This window comes from Lissotriton vulgaris, chromosome 7 (genome assembly GCF_964263255.1).
Source record: "Lissotriton vulgaris chromosome 7, aLisVul1.2, whole genome shotgun sequence".
NCBI lineage: Eukaryota > Metazoa > Chordata > Amphibia > Caudata > Salamandridae > Lissotriton > Lissotriton vulgaris.
In genome coordinates, this window is record NC_141695.1 from 1,510,404,008 (window position 1) to 1,510,426,276 (window position 22,269).

Sequence of the window (22,269 nt, forward strand, 5' to 3'; positions counted from 1 at the left end):
TTCGTGGTATATGTTCAATTTTTTGATAGTTTGAGTGTTTCACTCGACGTCTGAGGCCTTTACCTTCCTTTTTCAATCTTTTTGAGGCAGTTTAGTCACTCTTGTCAAAAAAACATATTTATTTGACAAGTCCCCAGAGTGGGGCAGGAAGTAGGCCAAATCGGACTCTCACAGGGTTTGTATACTCAGTCTTCCTTTAACTCATGTTCCTGACTCATCTGCAAGTCATTCTCCAGGAGGGCCCTGCATGACAGGGAAAAGATTGGTCTTCAAGGCTTGGAGCAGAGAAGACAACAGGCTGCAGGTGGGCCATCTGGTCGTGGAGAGAGCCTTTCCTCTTCCACAGCCCAGCGTCGTCTCTCCCCAGTAGGAAGAAGGCTCAGAAACAACGCAGGTCCCAGTCGAGGGCGACAACGTCGAGGCCAGGTATTACTACCATATGCTCCCCATCGACCCAGGGCTCTGGGTCTAAACGACATCGAAGATCGAATCGAGGGGAAGGACGTAAAGACCTCTGACAAGGACTACGTCGAGGACTTCACAGAAGACGTCGACACATCGCCGTCAATCTGAGTCCAGGAGACATTGGCGCTCGCCGCCGAGGCGACACCGCAGTTCGCTGTCGATGGGCAGGTCACTGTCAACGAGAAGATAATTGACTTCCAGGAGAAAGTAGACGTTGAGACGAAAGTCGACATTGAGCAGTCATCAGAGCTAGTCGTCGAGAAGCCGGTCTCCCTCTGTGGTCAGCATCTCCACATCTGGGAGTTCAAGGTCAAGGAGGCGTCGACGTTCCCCCTCAAGGGGCACTGCTTTGAGAGCTTCTTCTGCAAGGCCAGCCCGAAAGAGGAGGAGGGTGATTCATACCTCGGACTCTGAGTACTTCAGGACCTATTCGCCAACCAGGTCACCGGAACCAGCTCACCAGTCGCCGCTGCGGCCTAGGACGTCTACTCCGCCTGCTCCACATCTGCCTCCTCCACGCCTGCTGACGCCTCCACCTCAGTCACTTCCTCGGCTTCCGGTGGCGCCACCTGTACCAGCAGTCCCGACGGTGCCAAGGCGGCAAAGGTCTCGATCCCGGCCGAGACATCGCTCTCGCAGCCGGCGCCGGTCTTCTACCAGATCACGCCGTCATCACGAGCGGTCACGCTCCAGATATACCAGGGACACAGAGTCCTCTAGTGCGGGAAGATATTTGCCGACCCTGTCGGATTCCCCGCCTCAGAGGGTGTCACCGGTGGATGACATTACAACGCTCCAGGAGGTTCTGGTAAGGGGAGCGGCGAAACTGGGCATTGCACTGTCCGTACCTGCCCCTTCCACGTCTGTGATCTTCGAGACACTACAAAGGAAGCAAGTGTCTCGTCATCTGTTGCCTTTGGTACCCGGTTTGGAGGAACCGGCGATGGAGTGGTTTCTGACGCCTGCCTCAGTGAAGTCGGCGCCATCAAGACTTCAAAAGAAGTACAGGCTCCCGGATTCGGACCCTGCTTTCCTGGGGGTGGATCCACCTCCGGACTCCTTCATAGTGGTGGCGGCGGCGAAGAAGCAGCACGCTACAGCCCCTTCGACCACAGTTTCACCGGACAAGGAGAGCCGTAGACTAGATTCTGCAGGGAGAAAAGTCTGTAGCACGGCAGCTACTTCAATGAAGGCAGCGAGCTCGACTGCTCTCTTGGGCCAGTATGACCGCTCCTTGTGGGAGTCTCTCCAGCAGTTTGTGGAACTCCTGCCTAGATACAAACAAGAGGATTTTCATGAGGTTCTCAAGGAGGGTCTGATGGTTTCCAATCAGATCATCAGCGTGGCTGCGGACACCTCTCTCCTGGCAGCCCATGGTTATTGTCATGGTGTGACTCTGCGCCGCCATTCCTGGTTGCGCCTTACCTCCCTGAAACCGGAGGTCCAGCAACGGACTGCTAACCTGCCATTCTCAGGTTTTGCCTTCTTTCGTTTCCATGCGGACGAGGAAATGGTTCGCATGAAAGCGGAGGTGGAGACCCTTAAGGCTGTGGGCTTGGAGAAGCCTAAAGAACAGCGCAAGTTTCCTCCCCTACCAACGGTGATACTCTTCCCAGCGTTTCCAACGCGGACGTCAGGCTGGACAACAGAACAGCAGTTTCAGCTACAGCCTTTTCAAAGACATCAGAGAGGCAGGGGTAACCAGCAGTCCACTTCGGGGAACATGGATTTGCAGAGAAAAGTTCCGGATGCTGTCCCTGCACCAGATTTATCCTCAGCTACATCAAGGGGACTGGCTATGCGCCATAGATCTGCGAGACGCGTACTTTCACGTACCCATTGCAAGGAAGCATCGGAAGTTCCTGCGGTTCCTAGTTGGCAATAATCACTGCCAATATACAGTGCTTCCAATCGGTCTGAAGTCTACGCCCAGGACTTTCTCAAAGTGCATGGCGGTGGTTGCAGCGCACCTTTATTTATTTGGTAGTTTTGTATAGCGCAACAGCTGCATCAGCAAAGAGGCGTCCCGGCGCTTGTCGCCAAGTCAGCAGAGTGCAGAAGCTAGACCGTAGGAAATAGAAGAGTTTTAATTGCTTTACGGAAGGACAGAAGGCAGTCTAGACGGCGGATCTGCACAGGGAGGGATTTCCATAGTTTGGTGGCAAGGTACCGAAAGGACCTACCCCCAGCTCTAAGGCGCTTCACCGGGAGGACCGTAGCCAGGAATTGCTCGGCCGAGCACAGCTGGCATGTGGGTACATTGGGGATCAGCAGATTAGACAAAATCTCAAGGGAAGATCTTTTTAACATTTTGAAGGTCAGACCGAGTGCCTTAAATTGAATACTTTGAGGCACAGGCAGCCAGTGCATGCGCCGCAATGTGCCTGTCGCAGAGCACGTTCTAGGGAGCCGCAGAAGGACTCTGGCAGCTGCGTTCTGGACCGTTAAAAGGCACATAACTTCCGCCTTGTTGGCTCCCAGTAAAAGTGAATTAGCATAGTCCAACCTAGACAGAATAGTTGCTTGGACTATCAGCTGGCGGGTGGGTGGGTCAAAGAAGCCTCGCATAGGTCGCAGACCCCGGAGGAGGCCAAAGCAGGTGCCAGCGATCTTCTCGGTATGCTCTTGGAAACCAAGATTAGAGTCGAACCAAACCCCTACGTTTTTTGCAACCACCTTAGGGGCGCCTGAGTAAGAACAAGGTGTTTGTCTATCCGTACCTGGACGACTGGCTAATCATAGCCTCCACGTTTCAGGAAGCGCAGCTACATTTCAACAGGATGGCCGTTCTGTTGAACCATTTGGGCCTTCACATCAACATGTCGAAGTCTGTCCAGACTCCTGTTCAGCGTCTGCAGTACCTGGAAGCCTCCATCGATATACTCCAGGCAAGCGTGTGCCATTCGGAGGAGCGATGCTTATCGATCCTTTGGAAGGCTCAGACTCATGTCCGTTCCTTCTGTGTCGGTGAGGACGGTGTGTCCTCTTTCCTGGGTTCGATGGCTTCTTGCATCTTTCTCACTCCGTATGCACGCCTCCACATGAGGCCGCTGCAGGAATGTCTGGAGGATCAATGGGACCAGAGACGAGGGAGCTGGGAGGATAGGATCCAACTGTCTTAACACACTGTCCAGTCCCTGAAGTGGTGGTGTTCACCTCACAATCTCCTCAGAGGGATTCCTTTCCACAAAGAGATACCGACTCAGACCATTGTGACAGATGCATCTCTGCACGTCTGGGGAGCGCATTCAGAACACCTTCAAATACAGGGGATGTGGTCTCAGACGGAGTCCACATATCACACCAACTTTCTGGAACTCCAAGCTGTTAACTTGGCACTGAAAGCCTTCCAACCATCGTTCCACACCAGTTCCCTGCTTGTACAGACGTACAATACAATGTATTACCTCAACAAGCAGGTGGGCTCAAGATTGCGCACACTGTCTCGGGAGGCGCAGACAATCTGGAACTGGCTGCTGGCCAGGAGCCTGATGATCACGGCGACTCATCTGCCAGGTGGGCAGAATGCTCAGGCAGACGCACTCAGCAGGCTCGTTCAAGAAAATCACGAATGGGTCTTAAACGACGAGGTGTTAAGAGGAATCTTGGCGCGGTGGGGTACTCCAGACATCGATCTGTTTGCCACCGCAGAAAACAGACTTCGCCTCCAGGTTTTACCAACCAGGGACGCTGAGGAATGCACTGTGGATCAACTGGTCGAACAGCTTTGTCTACGCTTTTCCAACCATTCCCCTGATCCAGACAGTGGTGATCAAACTGTTACAGTCCAGAGCCAGGATGATCCTCATTGCCCCGTAATGGCCTCAGCAGTGGTGGTTCACAGACTTCCTACACCGGTCTCTCCTGCCGCATCTTCGACTTCCGGGTCGGCCGGACCTTCTCACGAAGTTCGGAGGGCAGATGGTGCATCCCAACCTCTCGTCGTTGAGTTTGGCAACATGGCTCCTGAGCTAGTGCAGTATGGACATTTAAATCTGCCTCAGAACTGCATGGAGATACTGAAAGGGGCAAGAAGACCATCTACAAGGACTTCCTAATTCGAGCATAAACCTAGGCACACATAAATTAGATGTAACAGTCTGTTAGTGTAGACAAATATAGTACATTATGCAAGCCAACAAATACGGTTCGCTACCAGGAACACAGTGGCCCGTGGGAGAGACACCGAAGCTCACATACTTTAAGATTAGACGCACGAGGAGTTATCCGTTTCTCTTGCTTTATTCTCCCCCACGGCGTCCATCTAGACCAACTGCCATACTCTGTTTCAGCCCTACCACAGGCTTTTTCCGGTTCACCCTATCAATACAATTGGGTTTTTTCAGATATTTAAGCGCATAGGAGCGTTTTACATAATTCGATACGCATCCTCCGATTCCCTTGTTTAGTATTGAAGCTGACCAGTTTGTCTCGGGCCCGGCCAGGTCGGAATTATCACCGGCTGAGCGACAATCCATTGATCTAATATCCTTGAATAGAGCCCTGAGGAAGTCGCGGAAAGATTGTTCCAAATGCGATGAAACAGGTGTCGGCTGGTTTTTCTCGAAACTTAAACCTGAACAAATTCAAAACTCATCAAGAGATCATCTCTGTATTTGTTGGCTTGCATAATGTACTATATAGGTCTACACTAACAGACAGTTACATCTGATTTATGTGTGCCTAGGTTTATGCTCGAATTTTGTATTGTGAGGGTTGTTTCCCGCACTCAATTGGGGGGTTACAGGGCTGATCTCACCTAGTTGCACCATATAGCGACATCTTTTTGTTTCTGAACTATTGCGCCCACTTTTAGCAGAGCGCCTAGAAAATCCCTGGTCACTTAAAAACCTTTTTTCTTGACTAGTACAAGGACTTCCTATGCATACAAATGGAAGAGATTCTGCATTTGGTGCACGTCTAAGGGTGCAGACCCTACATCCTGCATTTGGCTCAATCTGGCCTTAATTTTCATTCCACTAAGGTTCACCTAGCAGCTTTAACTGCATATAGGACATGCCCTTCACAAACTTCTTTTCCAAATCCCAGTCATTCGGCGTCCTTCGCTTCCGTGGGAGCTTAATGTGGTGCCGTCTAGACTAATGAAGAAGCCTTTTGAGCCTATTCATAAGGCTTCGCCACAGCATTTATCCTGGAAGGCAGCTTTCCTTGTGGCTATAACATCGGCTCGCAGGATGAGTGAGATCCAAGCTCTCTGTTGCCAAGAGCCCTATACTGTATTTCATGCATCTAAGGTATTGAGGAGAACACACCCAAAGTTCCTTCCTAAGGTGGTGTCAGATTTCCATGTGAATCAAACTATCACTTTCCCACGTTTTTTCAGAATTCTCCTCATCCCTTCATTACCTTGATGTGAGAAGGGTGTTGAAATTTTACTTGGATAAGACCAGGAGATTCTTAGATCGGATCAATTATTTGTTAATTATGGATCGGTCAGGACTGGTCTTGCCACCTCTAAACAGTCCATCTCTAGGTGGATTGTGTCCTATATTCAACTGTTACCAGAGAGCTAACAAGACTCTAGGGGGTAAGCCTAAGGATCACTCTACAAGAGGTAAAGCTGCTACTACGGCTTTACTGCGTAGTGTCCCCATAGCAGACATCTGTAGGGCTGCCACTTGGAAGTCAGTCCATACCTTTGCTAAACACTACTTCCTGGACTCTGATGCCAGGTCAGATGTTCAGGTTAGGCAGGCTTCGCTGAGAAATGTATTTGCACAGTAGTGTTCTGTCTATTTCTTCCACCGCTGGGTTTGGTTTATTGGTATGGGTTTGGTTTATTGGTATGGGTTTGCCATTCTATTCACATGAATATGACTATACACAGAGATCCCCTACTACATAAGCAACCCGCCCTCCTCCCCGGTGGATGAAACTATAATAGCCTGAATGCTACAGGCCTGGCTTTATACACCTTCAAAAAGAACTGAAAGTAACTTGCCTCTGGCAGTGCATCATGGGATACAGAGGGTCTCTGGAGGGTTCCTTAAAGGTATGGTATCCATTTACAGACACATAATGGCAGCCTATAGGGCTTGTCTGTCCAACCCTTCCTCTCTATCATGACAAAGGATTTTTGTGAAAGGGAGTTCTTCTGTGTGTGAAACTTAGCTAAATGTTTAAATGTCAGTGTTATCTGGCTATCCTTTCACTTCAGGATGAAGTACTGGCCAGAGTAGCCTTGTTAATTTCAGGTTGCATTATTTGGCTTTGATTGCAGAACAGGACAACTTAAGAGACTATTTCGATTGCTCCGGGGTCCAAGCCCATGGGTGGGACTAATCACATGATTAGGACTATAACAGTGATATTCTTACTACAGAACTGGAGTTACTGGTAAGAAACTACTCCTTTTTCCTCCATGTCAGAGTCGGCTTCTGACACAGAGACCATTTTTTCTTCTTCTGCGGCGGGACGGTGGTATTCTAAGTCTTTGTGGAAAATGTCCGGTACAGAGCCGCTGCCAAGTTGCATCTCGTGGCGTCAAGCCAGACGATCATCGGAATGATCGACACGATTCGCAGGATTTTTCTTCGTGTTCCGGGGATAGGCACAGGTTGCACACCTCGTGCAAGTTGGTGTGTGGAAATTTAACACAACCCCTGGGACATAGTTTGAACGAAGTCCGTTCCATCGACTGCTGGTGTGGTCTGCACGGGTAGGCCCGGCTGCCCACCGCAAAGTTCCCGATCGAAGCTTTACACAGTGTACAGGATACACGTCGAATGGGAAACCGCGATCAAAGACAATACCGTTGAGGGTAGAGGATTGCTCGTGGATGGGGTTCGAGAAGGATACCGAGCAATACATATCCGAACCGGTCAGCAGAAAAAAAAAAATCTAAAGATGGAGTCGATGTCCATGCGCACTATCAGTGAGGAGGAGTCTCCTACCTTGTGACTTCAAAGACTTCTTCAAAGAAAAAACAAAGTGCAAACATCCGGGCCCAACACCAGATGGTGATCTATGCTAAAGCATATGATGTATTACTCATATGCCTAGAACATAAAATAACTAAGGAATATGCTACTTACCAGTATGCATCTGTTTTTGGCATGTAGGGCTGCTGACATTCATATCTGTGCATAGACCGCCGCCTAGTGTTGGGTCCGGATTATTGCACATTGTTGTCCTGGAAGAGTCTTCGAAGTATCACGAGATAGGTGGCTCCTCCCCTGGACTACAGTGCGCATGGGCATCCTCTCCATCCCCAGATTGTTTTTCGCCATTGTGGCAGAGATGGAGTGTAATACTGAAAGTGATGACCATGCCTGAAAATGATTCTGAGTGCTACAGCTGCGACAGGCACCGGGGAGGAGGGCGGGCGATATGAATGTCAGCAGCCCTACATGCCAAGAACAGATGCATACTAATAAGTAGCATATTCCGTTCGAGGCATGTGGGCTGCTGAATTCATATCTGTGCATAGAATGAATAGCAGTTACCTCCTTAGCGGCGGTTGCCCGTGCCAGCTGCAGCAGTCTGAAAGAGTTCTGAGAACAGCCTGTCCTACAGCAGCTTGCTGTTTGGAGTGTACATCTACGCAGTAGTGTTTGGTAAATGTATGTATGGTGGTCCATGTGGCTGCTCTACATATATCCTCTAGAGTAATGTTACCTAGGAAAGCCATGGATACCCCTAGCTTGCGTGTGGAATGCGCTCTTGGGGGAACTGTTAAAGTGCGTTTAGCCTTTTGATAACAGATTTGTATGCATTTAACAATCCATCTGGCTATACCTGATTTGGAAATAGGGTCACCTTTGTGTTGTGGAGAGAAGGCAACAAACAGTTGTTTAGTCTTTCTAAAGTCTTTCGTCCTGTCGATGTAATACAGGAGAGCTCTTTTGACATCTAAGGTGTGCAGTGCTCTGTCTGCCACTGAATCTGGGTTTGGAAAGAAAACTGGCAGTTCTATGTTTTGATTAATGTGGAACTGTAATATTACTTTTGGCATGAACTTGGGGTTGGTGCGCAGCACTACCCTATTAGCATGAATTTGTAGGTATGGCTCTTGAATTGTCAGGGCTTGAAGCTCACTGACTCTTCGTAGCGACGTGATGGCTATCAGAAAAGCCACTTTCCATGTAAGAAACTGTATCTCACAAGAATGAAGAGGCTCAAAGGGGGGCCCCATGAGCCTGGTGAAAACGAGGTTTAGATTCCAGACAGGCGAAGGAGGGTGTCTGGGAGGGATTACTCTTTTAAGGTCTTCCAAGAAGGCTTTAATGGCAGGAACTTTGAAGAGGGAAAGGTGCTGTCTGTTTTGAAGATAAGCGGCCATGGCAGCCAAATGTATCCTAATGGAACTATACGCTAGATTGCATTGATATAGATGCAGCAAGTAACATATGATGTTTTGCATGGACGCATCTAGCGGATTAATGTCATTGTTGGAACAGTAGATGACAAAACGTTTCAATTTGGCTGCATAGCACGCCCTAGTTGTAGGTCGCCTTGCCTCCTTGATGATGTTCATACACTCAGGGGGTAAGTTGAGGTAGCCAAACTCTATGACCTCAGGAGCCAAATCGCTAGGCTCAACTGTTGCGGATCTGGGTGCTGAATGTCTCCATGGATCTGAGTGAGGAGGCTGGGAGTGAGGCGCAGCCGTTGGTGAGGCACCACAGAAAGTTCCAGGAACGTGGTGTACCAAGCCTGCCGTGCCCACGTTGGAGCAACCAGGATGAGCGTCATGGAGTGCTGCCGCAGTTTGCGCGCGCCACCAGCGGTATGAGTGGGGCTGGGGGAAAAGCGTACGCAAATTTGCCTGACCAGTTCATCCATATCGCATTGCCCTGAGACTGCGGGTGTGGGAACCTGGCGGCGAAGCTTTGCCATTTTGCGTTCTCCTTTGTGGCGAAGAGGTCGATCTCTGGATGACCCCACTGCTGGAAGTATGGTTGGAGCACTGAAGGGTGAATCTCCCACTCGTGCATCTGATGACTGTGCCTGCTGAGCAGGTCCGCCATCTGGTTGTCTTTGCCCGGAAGATGTTCCGCCATGAGGAAGATGTTCCTCTGAATGGCCCACTTCCACATGCTCTGGGCTAGGTGAGATAGCTGCGGGGAGTGTGTGCCTCCCTGTTTCTGGATGTAATACATGGCAGTCATGTTGTCCGTCCGGATCAACACGACCTTGTTGCACAGGTGCAACTTGAACGCTTTCAGTGCCATGAAGATTGCCATCAGCTCCAAAAGATTGATATGCATCTTTTGCTGCTGCGCCGGCCATAGTCCTTGCACAGTGTAATGGAGGACATGCGCTCCCCAACCCTGGAGAGATGCGTCCGTCGTTAGCACTATCTGTGGGACAGGCTCTTGGAACGGTCGTCCCCTGCAAAGGTTTTGTGGATTCCACCAATGCAGAGAGTTGTATGCACGACCGGTTACCAACATTAGGTCTTTCAGATGCCCATGAGCCTGGTTCCACTGTTGTGCTAAGCATTCTTGAAGGGGACGCATGTGCAGCCTCGCGTGCTGGACTATGAATATGCAGGAGGCCATCATACCGATCAGCTGCATGAACACCTGCGCTGGGAGCGATTGTTGAGGCCTGAACTTCTGAATGAGCAGCTGCATGCTGTTGACTCTGGCAGAATTTCGCTGCGCCGTTGCCGTCAGAGTTTTAATGTCGCCCCTAGGTACTGCTGCACATGGGCGGGCTGAAGGTGCGACTTTGCGTAGTTTAGTGAGAACCCCAGACTGTGAAGGAGGTGAATTGTACGTGACATGTTCTGGCACACTGCTGGGCTGACTTTGCCTGAACAAGCCAGTCGTCCAGGTAGGGATATACATGAATGTGTTGTCTCCGAAGGTGCGCAGCCACAGTCGCTAAGCACTTGGTGAACACTCGGAGGGCAGTGGTGACCCCGAAAGGCAGGACCTTGAATTGGTAATGCTGATTGTTGATGGTGAATCTGAGATATTTCTTGTGACTTGGGTGAATGGGAATGTGGAAATATGCATCCTTGAGGTCTAGGGTCGCTAGGAAGTCGCCCTGACCAAGCAATGGCAGGACCTGCTGTAAGGTTAACATATGAAAGTGTTCTGACAGAATGTATTGGTTGAGAGGTCTAGAATGGGCCGCAGGGAACCGTCCTTTTTTGGGATTAAGAAGTTCAGAGAGTACACTCCTGTACCTCGTTCCTCTGCAGGCACGAGCTCTATTGCCCCTTTTTGCAGCATGGAGAGTACTTCTTGCTGCAATAAGTGCATGTGCTCTGCGGACATAGGACGGTGCCTTGGGGTAATGTTGGGTGAAGTGGAGGTTAGCTCTAGACAATAGCCGTATTGGATAAGTTGTCTCACCCACCTGTCCGTGGTAATGCCTTCCCAGACTGGCAGGAACTGCTGGAGTCTTCCCCCGACAGGTATTAAATGGTCGGGGGCAGTGAAAAGGCGTCACTGTTTGTTGGGAGCGGAGGATCTGGCATTGTTATTACCACGTCCTCTGCCCTTGACACTGTTCCCACGATATCCACCCCTGGTATTCTTTGTATAGGTGGTTTGCGTGCTCCCTTTGCTGTACTGGGCTTGCTGTAAAGCTTGTACTCTAGAGGGTCCCCTATTACCGGAGCGACGAAAGGAACTGCCCCGAAACTGCTGTGACTGCAGAGCCCCCATGGATTTTGCTGTCTCAGTGTCCTTCTTAATTTTTTCGAGGGTTGTGTCTACCTCTGGACCAAAAAGGAAGTCTGGGTTAACTGGCTGGTTGAGCAAAGTTGTTTGAATCTCGGGTTGAAACCCGGAGATGCGGAGCCATGCGTGACGTCTCAACATTACACTAGTGTTAATGGCCCTAGCTGCCGTGTCTGCCGCATCCAGTGCGCATTTGATGGATGCATTAGAAATTAACTTCCCCTCCTGTATGATCATTTCTGCTCCCTCTTTGTAAACATCAGGCAGGTGTTGCAACAACTGTTCTAGTGTGTCGTAGTGAGCCCTATCGTATCTAGCCAACAGGGCCTGTGTATTTGAAATCCTCCAAATATTAGCAGCCTGTGCTGCCACTCGCTTCCCTGACGCCGCCAAGATCTTTGATTCTTTGTCCGGAGGAGGAGTGTCACCACTAGTCTGCGAGTTTGCCCTTTTGCGAGCATTGGCCACTACGAGGGAGTCCAATGGGAGCTGGCCTTAGATGTAGGTGGGGTCCACTGGAGCAGGCCTATATTTTTTTTTCAGTCCTAGGGTTGATAACCCTTGCTTTTGTGGGCTCTTTGAAAATGTCCGCAGCATGCTTGAGGACTCCTTTCAGCATAGGCAATGTCTTTGTAGATCTTTCAGAGGTGGAGAAAGTATCAAATAAGAAATCTTCTTCCACAGGTTCTGCGTGCATTTCCACGTCATGATTGAGGGCTGCCCTTTCTATCAAAGCGTTAAACGCCGCCGTGTCTTCAGTAGGCGAGGTTTTGACATTGTAGGACTGAGTGTCCAGTGTAGCTTGTGGATCATCAGGGTCTACAGCATCAGTCCATTGCTGAGGTTCATCCTGATCAGTGTCAGCCTGATAAGTGAAGGCTGCCTGCCCGTATTCATCACCCATGTCCTCCTCGCTTTGTGCTGGAGAATAAGTCATTTGTTGTGAATAGCTCTCAACGTGTTCAAAGAGAACTGGTGAGGTGGTTGAGTCTTTTTTCCGTTTAAGAGGGATTTTATACGCCTCCAAGGGATGTTCAGGTGCGATCTTCCTTTTATGGATGGTAAGCCTGCCCGATTCCGAGTCGATGAAGAGTTTCGACTGGTTGTCGTACGAGGGTTCTTGAAACACAATCCCCTCAGGGGTGGACTTCGAAGGCGCGGACACTGTCTTTGATGGGTCGGTGCCTTTGTGGTGCTCGAGATGCTTGGCTCGAGCCGTTGGTGGTAGACCGAATTTAATCGGAGGGTGGCCTGTGGCCGGGCCGACCTTCTTAGAGCTTGCCGCAGTGTTCGATCCGAGCTGCTTTGGCGACTCACTAGTATGCTTGCTTCCTTGCGTCGACTCTAGCTCACAGTGCGTAGCATGCACGGCCTTGGGAGTTTATGCAACCTGCTGCTTCGGGTCGGCTTTAAACTTCGACTCGAGAGGTTTGCCCAGTAGCGGCTTGAGCGCTGAATTCTTCGGCTCGACAGCCTTTTTGGTCTGGAGGCCTTTGGTCTTGTCACCCAGCTTGGGCGTCGATGTCTACGTCGACACCGACTGCGTCGAGGCGACGAGCTTGACTGTAGAGCCTGGCTTCGACAATCCAGTCTTCGAGGCGACACCCCCTTTCGACGCCGAAGGGTCGGCGATAGTCTTCGACTTGACTGGCGTCGACCCGACGACCACTTTTAGTAGTTTCGGTTTTGGCTCCGTAGGTTTCGGTTTTGAAAGATCGACCGATGGCTCTTTCGAAGTATTCTTAGCCTGGCTTGGACGCGGGGCTATAGAATGTGGAGTAAGATCTTGGCTAAGGCCTTTCGGCGATGCCTCGACCTGAGCCGTAGGGAGCGTATTGTCAGTAGAAGGCCCGCTACTGCGGTTGGGCCCGGCTCATCACTGGAGTCGTCATAGACGGCCCCAATGGCCTCATCGTCGTCCCCTACCTTGACGACGTCTTCTTCATGGACGTATTCCTCATCCTGCTCGTCCACGTCAAAGTTGGAGTCATGCTCCGACGCTGGGTCCGACTGCTCGTCAGGATCTTCTTCGTCGGCGCCTTCTTCGTCACCGGCCTCGAAGATGTTGACTGGCTCGGGAGCCGACTTCTGCGCTGACTGTCTTGCTGCGCGTCGAACACGAAGCGTCTTCTTGGAGCGGAACTTCAAGCAGGCAATACAGCTGGCCTCGTTGTGCTCCGGGGATAAACATTTATTGCACACTGGGTGCACATCAATGTGAGGGTATTTCGAATTGCAGACAGGGCATCGTTTGAACGGGCTCCGATCCATCGTCGTCGTAGTTTGGGCCTATGGTGTCGAAAGCGAAAACTGCCTTCGGCGTCCGGTTCGAGGAACTGGAGAAGAAACAGGCACCGAACGAGACAATACCGACGCCCCGAAGGCCTTTTGGCATTAGTAAAGATTTATAACAAAGTTTCCGAACTGGAGTCGAGAAGTACATCCGAACCCAATGGCGGAAAAAAACAATCTGGGGATGGAGAGGATGCCCATGCGCACTGTAGTCCAGGGGAGGAGCCACCTATCTCGTGATACTTCGAAGACTCTTCCAGGACAACAATGTGGAATCATCCGGACCCAACACTAGGCGGCGATCTATGCACAAATATGAATTCAGCAGCCCACATGCCTCGAACACAATATTTTTTATACAAAGCAAATTGGTCTGAGTTCAGTATTTGCTGATTGAGTGTGTACAACAAATACTTAACACTACCCTCTGATAAACCTTACGGCTTTCCCACACTACAACAATTAGAGAGTAAGATGCTATCCACTTATCTCTGCCTACCTTTGGGGTTCCACTGGACTCTGTACCCTATACGCCATTTTGGTATAGTATATACAGAGCCAGCTTCTTAAAGGGTATTGCTCAGAAAAAGTTTCTGGATCCAGCCTGAGGCCTGGTAAATTGAAAGGTAAGGATTCTGCAGCTAGAAGTCTCTATCATATCCAATTGTTCTCACTCACACTATGGACATAGCAGTCAATGTAAATAGCAGTACTAGAAATTAAACCAGAGGAGACCTGAGGTGGTTAGACTGTTGCTTCTGCAAGGACCACTGAAATGTAGCATAACAGTTACCATATTGTCAGTAAGGAGATCTAGAAGTAGGGAAAATAAACTTTTTTGCAGAAAAGGGAACAGACACAATTTTCTAATTAAATCTGCCGGAGATTTAGAAAAGGTACAACCCTTTCCCCTAGGTTTGATTTGCCCATGGTTTAAGAGATCTGGTGCAAACCACTATCTGAAGCAGGACTATGAGAAGCTTACAAAGTAGATATTTGCTGAGAACAATCCCAAAACTTTTTCATCAACTGACAAAACACTCAAATCATTTTCCCATTTCAAAGTCTCCGATTTTCACAAGATCCACTTTATATCAACAGAGCTAGAATTCACAGTTCTCCATCGCCTCAATTCTTCATTCTTTCAGTGACCAATGAAAATACCACCACAAAGAATGTCACTTTACCAACCTTGGTGATGCCCAAGATATGTGTAGGGCGATGGGTTTGAGGCAGAGATGCTGGGCACCCCACTCTGCTGAGCCTGAGAAGGACCCCCATGTGTCTGTGAAGGATGAAGCAGCATAACCTGTGTAGGATGTGGAGCACCTGGATGTGGGGGAGGGGCTCCAGACAGACCAGACTGTACATGAGCCTGTGGAAGAGACAAACCATTCAAGGGAAAAGATTAAGCAGAAATGAATTCTTCGTGCAACACAACACTTATAGAATTCCAAAAGTGTCTACAACCTGCCAAAGGATTATGTTACTTACCCAGTAAGCATCTGTTCCTGGCATGTAGAGCTGTAGATTCACAGGCTTTGTATACTCCTGCTATCTAGTGATGGGTCCCGATGTTTGCAAGTTGTTTTTCTTCGAAGAAGTCTTTCCAGTCACAAGGTAAAGTGACTCTTCCTTTTGGTTATAGTGTGCATGGGTATCGACTCCATTGTTAGATTGTTTACCGCAAGAGGGTGAGAATGGAGTAAGTGAGTGTAGTAAAGAGATGTCTATTCGCAGTTAATGTAAATAATGAACTGCAACAACTACAGGTGCCCGGGGAGGAGGGTGAATCTACAGCTCTAGTGCCAAAAATAGATGCATACTGGGTAACAATCCGTTTGAGTCATGTGTGCTGTAGATAAACATGCTTTGCATAGACAATATAGCAGTATTCTCCAAAAGCAGTGGCTAACCAGTAGATGTTGCAGTTGTCATAGGAAAAGCGTTTTTAGCACTGCCTGCCCTACACTGGCTTGTGGGTGTGCTAGTACACCCACACAATAGTGTTTGGTAAATGTGTGTGGTGTAGACATGTTGCTGCTTTACAACGGTCTGCTACAGGAATGCTAGCTAAAAAGGACACAGATGCCCCAATTTTGCGAGTGGAATGCGTTCTACGGGGTATAGATAAAGCTTTTAACTTTTGCGTATCAAGTTTGAATGCATTTAACAATCCCTCTTGAAATGCCAGATTTAGAAATAGGATTGCCTTTGTGAAGTGGTGTAAATAAAACAAACAGTTGCTTTGTTTTACGAAAATCTTTTGTTCTTGCAATATAATGCTATAAAGCTCTTCTGATGTCAAATGTGTGAAGAGCTCGTTCTGCTACTGAATCAGGTTAATATGGAAAGCTGAGACCACTCTGGGAAGCAATTTGGGATTGGTGCAAAGAACTACCCTATCTTTATGGAGCTGGAAGAAGGGTTCTTCTAAGGTCAATGCCTGTAACTCAAAACTCTTCTTAATGAAATGATTGCAAACAGAAATGCTACTTCCCACAAGAGGAACTTTAAAGGACACTTGGGCAGTGGTTCAAAGGGTGGATCCATAGGTTTTGCAAGTACAAATTTAAGATTCCATACTGGTGCTGGTGAAATTCTTGGTTGTATAACTTTAAGCCCTCCATAAAGACTTTGATAGGAACTTTGAATAAAGACAAATGCTGTCTGTTTTGAAAATACGCAGCTACTGATGAAAGGTGCATCCGAATGGATGTGTAAGCTAGCCCACATTGCTGCAGGTTTAGAAGGTATCAGAATGTTCTGAACAGAAACATCCAGAGGTAGAATTTTGTTGTAATTGTAGTAAACAACAAATCGTTTCCATTTTGCTGCATAGCAAGATCTGGTAGTAGGTTTTCTAGCTTCTTTTAGAATAGTCATACAGTCTGGTGGCAAATTTAAATATCCAAACTATGACTTCATGAGCCAAATCAGTAAGTTGAGCTCCTTGGGATTTGGATTCTTGATTTCTCTATGGCTCTGAGTGAGGAGACTGGAGGTGAGATGTAGCTTTTGATGTGGAACTAGCAGGGTGGTGTTCCACAGTTGACGGGCCCATGTGGGAGTTACCAAAATCAGTGAGGGTGATGTTTACCTGAGCTTCCTAACCAGAAACTGAAGGAGTTGGAGAGGCAGAAAAGAGTAGGCAAATATCCCTGACCAATTCATCCATAGGGCATTGCCTTTGAAGATTTGGTGTGGGAACCTGGAGACGAAGTTTGGGCATTTTGCATTGTCTACTGTGGCGAACAGATCTATTTGAAGGAGAACTTGGGGATAAAGTTCACACTTGTGTATTTGCTGTCTCCTTATGCTGCGGAGGTTGGCAATTTGATTGTTAACTACATGGAGGTGTTCTGCCAGGAGGTGACTCTTGTGATGGATGGCCCATTTCCAAATAGTCTGAGGCAGGCGGGACAGTTGGAGAGAGTGTGTCCCCCTTTGTTTTTGTATATAGTACCTTGCTGTCATGCTTTCTTTGCAGACTAGGACAACGTTGATTGTAAGAAGAGACTGAAAAGCTTTCAGCACTAGAAACACTGCTAGAAGCTCTAGATAGTTGGTGAAGACGTTTGTGTTTGTAGTCCCAGAGGCCATGAAGACTAAGTTACTTACCTTCGGTAACGATATATCTGTAAGAGGCGTCAGACTGGATCCGAAAATGTTTTTCGTCAGCAGTACCCATGCACGTCGAAAGGTGGCGCGGGTCGGCTCCCAGTCATCATTGGCGTTGTGGTCACTGGGATGACGTCACAGTAGCTACTTAGACGCTGCCCTCACGCGCGGAGGTCAGTTCTGCCAACGACTTTCAACGTCAGAGGTGCAGAGCCATACAAGACACTGACCACAACCTCAGCATAATCTCCTACGCCGACGACACCCAGCTGATCCTCTCCCTGACCAACGACCCCGCCGCCGCCAGAGCCAACCTGCACGAAGGGATGAAAGAGGTAGCCGAGTGGATGACGACCAGCCGCCTGAAACTGAACTCGGACAAGACGGAGGTCCTCATCCTGGGCTCCTCTCCCTCCGCCTGGGACGACTCCTGGTGGCCTCCCGCCCTGGGCACCGCACCCAAACCGACAGACCATGCACGCAACCTGGGCTTCATCCTGGACTCCTCCCTCTCCATGACCAGGCAAGTCAACAACGTCTCCTCGGCATGCTTCAACATCCTACGCATGCTACGGAAGATCTTCTGGTGGATCCCCACCGAGACCAGGAAGACCGTCACCCAGGCCCTCGTCACCAGCCGACTGGACTACGGCAACGCCCTCTACGCCGGGACCACCGCCAAGCTCCAGAAGAGACTCCAGCGGATCCAGAACGCCTCAGCCAGACTCATCCTCGACATCCCACGAACCAGCCACATCTCCGGACATCTGCGAGACCTTCACTGGCTCCCCGTCAACAAAAGAATCACCTTCCGCCTCCTCACCCACGCACACAAAGCCCTACACGACCAAGGCCCGAGCTACCTCAACAGCCGAGTCAACTTCTACGCTCCCAAACGCCACCTCCGATCAGCCAACCACGCCCTCGCGGCCGTCCCCCGCATCCGAAGAGCGACTACAGGAGGAAGGTCCTTCTCCCACCTGGCCGCCAAGACCTGGAACTCCCTCCCGACCGACCTGCGCCTGACCCAAGACCACCTCTCCTTCAGGAAGAAGCTGAAGACCTGGCTGTTCGAGCAGTAGCGGCTCCCCCCCCCCCCAGCGCCTTGAGACCCCACGGGTATGTAGCGCGCTTTATAAGTGTCACTGATTGATTGATTGATTGACCACTGGTTCACAAAACTAGGGCCCTGAAAGGGAGTACTTAACCCTAGAAATCAGTTTGGAGGATGGGTGGGGCGGTAAGGAATCTATAACTAATCTATATCTCTTACAGATCGAATATGCTACTTACCAGTATGCATCTGTTCTTGGCATGTAGGGCTGCTGACATTCATATCTGTGCATAGATCGCCGCCTAGTGTTGGGTCCGGATGATTGAACATTGTTGTCCTGGAAGAGCCTTCGAAGTATCACGAGATAGGTGGCTCCTTCCCCGGACTACAGTGCGCATGGGCATCCTCAGATTGTTTTTCGCCATTGTGGCAGAGATAGAGTATGATACAGTAAGTGATGTCCATGCTAGAGATAAATTCTGAGTGCTACAGCTGCGACAGCCACCGGGGAGGAGGGTGGGCGATATGAATGTCAGCAGCCCTACATGCCAAGAACAGATGCATACTGGTAAGTAGCATATTCCGTTCGAGGCATGTGGGCTGCTGAATTCATATCTGTGCATAGAATGTATAGCAGTCTCCCCGTTAGCGGTGGCAGCTTGCTGTTTGGAGTGTACATCTACACAGTAGTGTTTGGTAAATGTATGTATGGTTGTCCATGTGGCTGCTCTACATATGTCTTCTAGAGGAATGTTTCCAAGGAAAGCCATGGATGCCCCTAACTTGCGTGTTGAATGCGCTCGTGGGGGAACTGTTAATGTGCGTTTAGCTTTCTGATAACAAATCTGTATGCACTTAACAATCCATCTGGCTATACCCCATTTTTGGAAATGGGGTTGCCTTTGTGCTGTGGTGAAACGGCAACAAACAGTTGCTTAGTTTTCCTGAATGTAGGGTTTGTACGCAGCACTACCCTATTCGCGTGAATTTGGATGAATGGCTCCTGAATAGTTAGTGCTTGCAGCTCACTAACTCTTCAAAGTGATGTAATCGCCACTAAAAAAGCCACTTTACACGTTAGGAACTGTATTTCGCACGAGTGTAGTGGTTCAAAGGGTGGTCCCATCAGTCTGGCGAGAACCACATTTAGGTTCCAGACAGGTGAAGGTGGGTGTCGCGGAGGAATCACTCGTTTGAGTCCCTCCATGAAAGCCTTAATAGCAGGCACTCTGAAGAGTGAAAGATGTTGCCTGTTGTAAATGTATACGCATGGAACTGTATGCTATGCTAGGTTGCATCTGTGTAAATGTAACAGATAACATATGATGTTTTGAGTTGAAGCATCTAGTGGATTTATGTCATTATTGGTGCAATAAATGACAAATCGTTTCCACTTCGCCGCATAGCACGCTCTGGTGGTGGGTCTTCTGGCCTCCTTGATAATATTCATACAGTCAGGAGGCAAGTTTAGGTAACCAAATTCTATGACTTCAGGAGCCAAATCGCAAGGTTCAACTGTTGCGGATCTGGGTGCTGAATGTCTCCATGGCTCTGCGTTAAAAGACTGGGTGTTAGCCGCAGCCTTTGATGAGGCACCACGGAAAGTTCTAGGAACGTGGTGTACCATGGTTGCCTCGCCCACGTTGGAGCAACTAGGATGATTGTCATGGAGTGTTGTCGCAGTTTGCGTGCCACTAGCGGTATGAGCGGGGCAGGGGGCAAAGGGTACGCAAACCTGCCTGACCAGTTCATCCATATCGCATTGCCCTGAGACTGCGGATGTGGAAACCTGGCGGCGAAGCTTTGGCATTTTGAGTTTTCCCTGGTGGCGAACAGGTCTATGTCTGGGTGACCCCACTGCTGGAAGTACGGTTGTAGCACCGAGGGATGAATCTCCCACTCGTGCGTCTGGTGGCTGTGTCTGCTGAGCAGATCCGCCTTCTGGTTGTCCTTGCCTGGGAGGTGTTCCGCCATGAGGAATATGTTTCTCTGAATGGCCCACTTCCACATGCTTTGCGCTAGATGTGACAACTGTGGAGAGTGTGTCCCTCCCTGCTTTTGTATGTAGTACATGGCAGTCATGTTGTCCGTCCGGATCAACACGACTTTGTTGCACAAATGTACCTTGAACGCCTTCATTGCCATGAAGATTGCCATCAGTTCCAGAAGGTTGATGTGCATCTTCTTTTGCTGTGTCGTCCATAGTCCCTGCACTGTGTAATGGAGGACATGCGCTCCCCATCCCAGGACAGATGTGTCCGTTGTAAGCACTATTTGTGGTACAGGCTCTTGGAACGGTCGTCCCTTGCAAAGGTTTTGTGGGTTCCACCAATGCAGAGAGTGGTATGCACGACCGGTCACCAACACTAGGTCTTTCAATTGTCCTTGAGCCTGGTTCCACTGCCTTGCCAAGCACTCCTGAAGCGGACGCATGTGTAGTCTCGTGTGAGGGACTATGAAGATGCAGGAGGCCATCATGCCTATCAGCTGCATAAACACCCGCGCTGGGAGCGAGTGTTGAGGTCTGAATTTTTTAATCAGTAGTTGAATGCTGTTGATTCTTGCTGAGTTTGGCTGTGCCTTTGCTGCTAGAGTGTCTATCGTCGCTCCCAGGTACTGTTGTATGTGGGCGAGTTGAAGATGAGACTTTGGGTAGTTTAACGAGAATCCGAGGCTGTGTAGGAGGTGAATGGTGCGGGACATGTGGCTGGCACACTGCTGGGCTGACTTTGCTTGGATAAGCCAGTCGTCCATATATGGGTAGACGTGAATATGCTGTCTCCGTAGGTGTGCAGCCACTGTCGCCAGGCACTTGGTAAACACCCTGGGGGCTGTTGTCACCCCGCAAGGCAGAACCTTGAACTGGTAGTGCTGATACTGTATGGTAAACCAGAGATATTTCCTGTGTGCCGGATGTATCGGTATGTGGAAATAGGCGTCTTTTAGGTCTAGTGTTGCGAGGAAATCTCCCTGACTGAGTAATGGTAGAACCTGCTGTAATGTGAGCATGTGAAAATGTTCCGACAATATGTATTGGTTTAGGGGCCTGAGGTCCAGTATTGGCCTGAGAGACCCGTCCTTTTTGGGAATTAAGAAGTACAGCAAGTATACCCCTGTACCGTGTTGTTCTATAGGTACGTTCTATGGCCCCTGTAGGAGAGTAGGGTCTGCAATCCTATGATCACCCAGATTTTCTGCTTTTGTTTCACTGGTTTACGACTTTCTCTGGCTGTGGGCCTGCCAATCAGACCCACAGCCTGGCTGTTCTCTCTCTAAATTGCAACATGTACCCTAGGTGCATTTACCAATTGGTACTGGGCCACCTTATCAGACCCTGTAACTCAGGGCATAGGTGTACCCAGGGCCTACCAGGGGCTGAAGCATGTATTATGCCACCCCTGGCTGGCCTCCTAAATTTGACACAACTGGCTGCATGACAGCTGGGGCAAAGTCGTGTAATCACCCTTTGCTGTAGATATGGTATACCTATATCTAACCCTAAAAATGGACACACAGATTCCTATCAGTCACTCCTATGGCAGGCCTTGACAATCCTGAAGGCAGAGTGCTTGGAATCGTGTGAGATGGTGCTCTGGCATGAGCTGAGCCCGTCTGCAGCTTGCGGAATCAAGTCCTAATAGCTGTTCCATGATAACGCATACCATATACTCTTAAGTGCATTATAATCCTCGCGGTTAAATGCTATCTTTGGTATTGCTTTATCAAAACATGTCGAGTAAGGTGTCATACGAATTGGAATACTAACCCCTCGCCAATTCTGGCGACGGGGTTAGCATTCCACCCTTCTAGAGGGACACGACATGTATGTAACTGTGAACCCCGGTTAAAGTTCAACGAAGCCTCAGCTCCACAAAATGGATGCTGCCACCACAGACACGAGTCTGACCTCCTGCTGCTGGGAGTCCTTCCAGCGAGGAGAGCTTGGACAAAGGGTTTCCTGTCCGGGGCGGTGCTAGCACCATCCCAGACAGGGTTTTGTGTATCCTGGGTGGGCAGGGCTTTACAGGAAGGTGACTGCTGAGTGGCACCCCGGTGCTCACTACGCATAGGCCGGTCAGAACCAGTTCCAGGGGCACACCAGCCCCTGGCCTGGGGAAAGCCCGGCATGGGAGAGGGGTGTAACCACCCCCCTCCTAGTCCCACCCATAGGCAGGACCT

General features: G+C 49.5%; 1 protein-coding gene across 4 annotated transcripts in view; it reads right to left on the bottom strand.

The window, feature by feature from the left end:
• The window catches only part of ATXN2L (ataxin 2 like), an 842,401-nt gene that overhangs the window by 53,701 nt on the left and 766,431 nt on the right, over nt 1-22,269 (bottom strand). For all 4 annotated transcript variants that reach the window (XM_086932367.1, XM_086932366.1, XM_086932369.1 and 1 more), the window contains one exon: nt 14,607-14,790. In XM_086932367.1, coding sequence (XP_086788493.1) covers nt 14,607-14,790 — 184 coding nt within the window. The remainder of the gene's footprint in view (nt 1-14,606; nt 14,791-22,269) is intronic.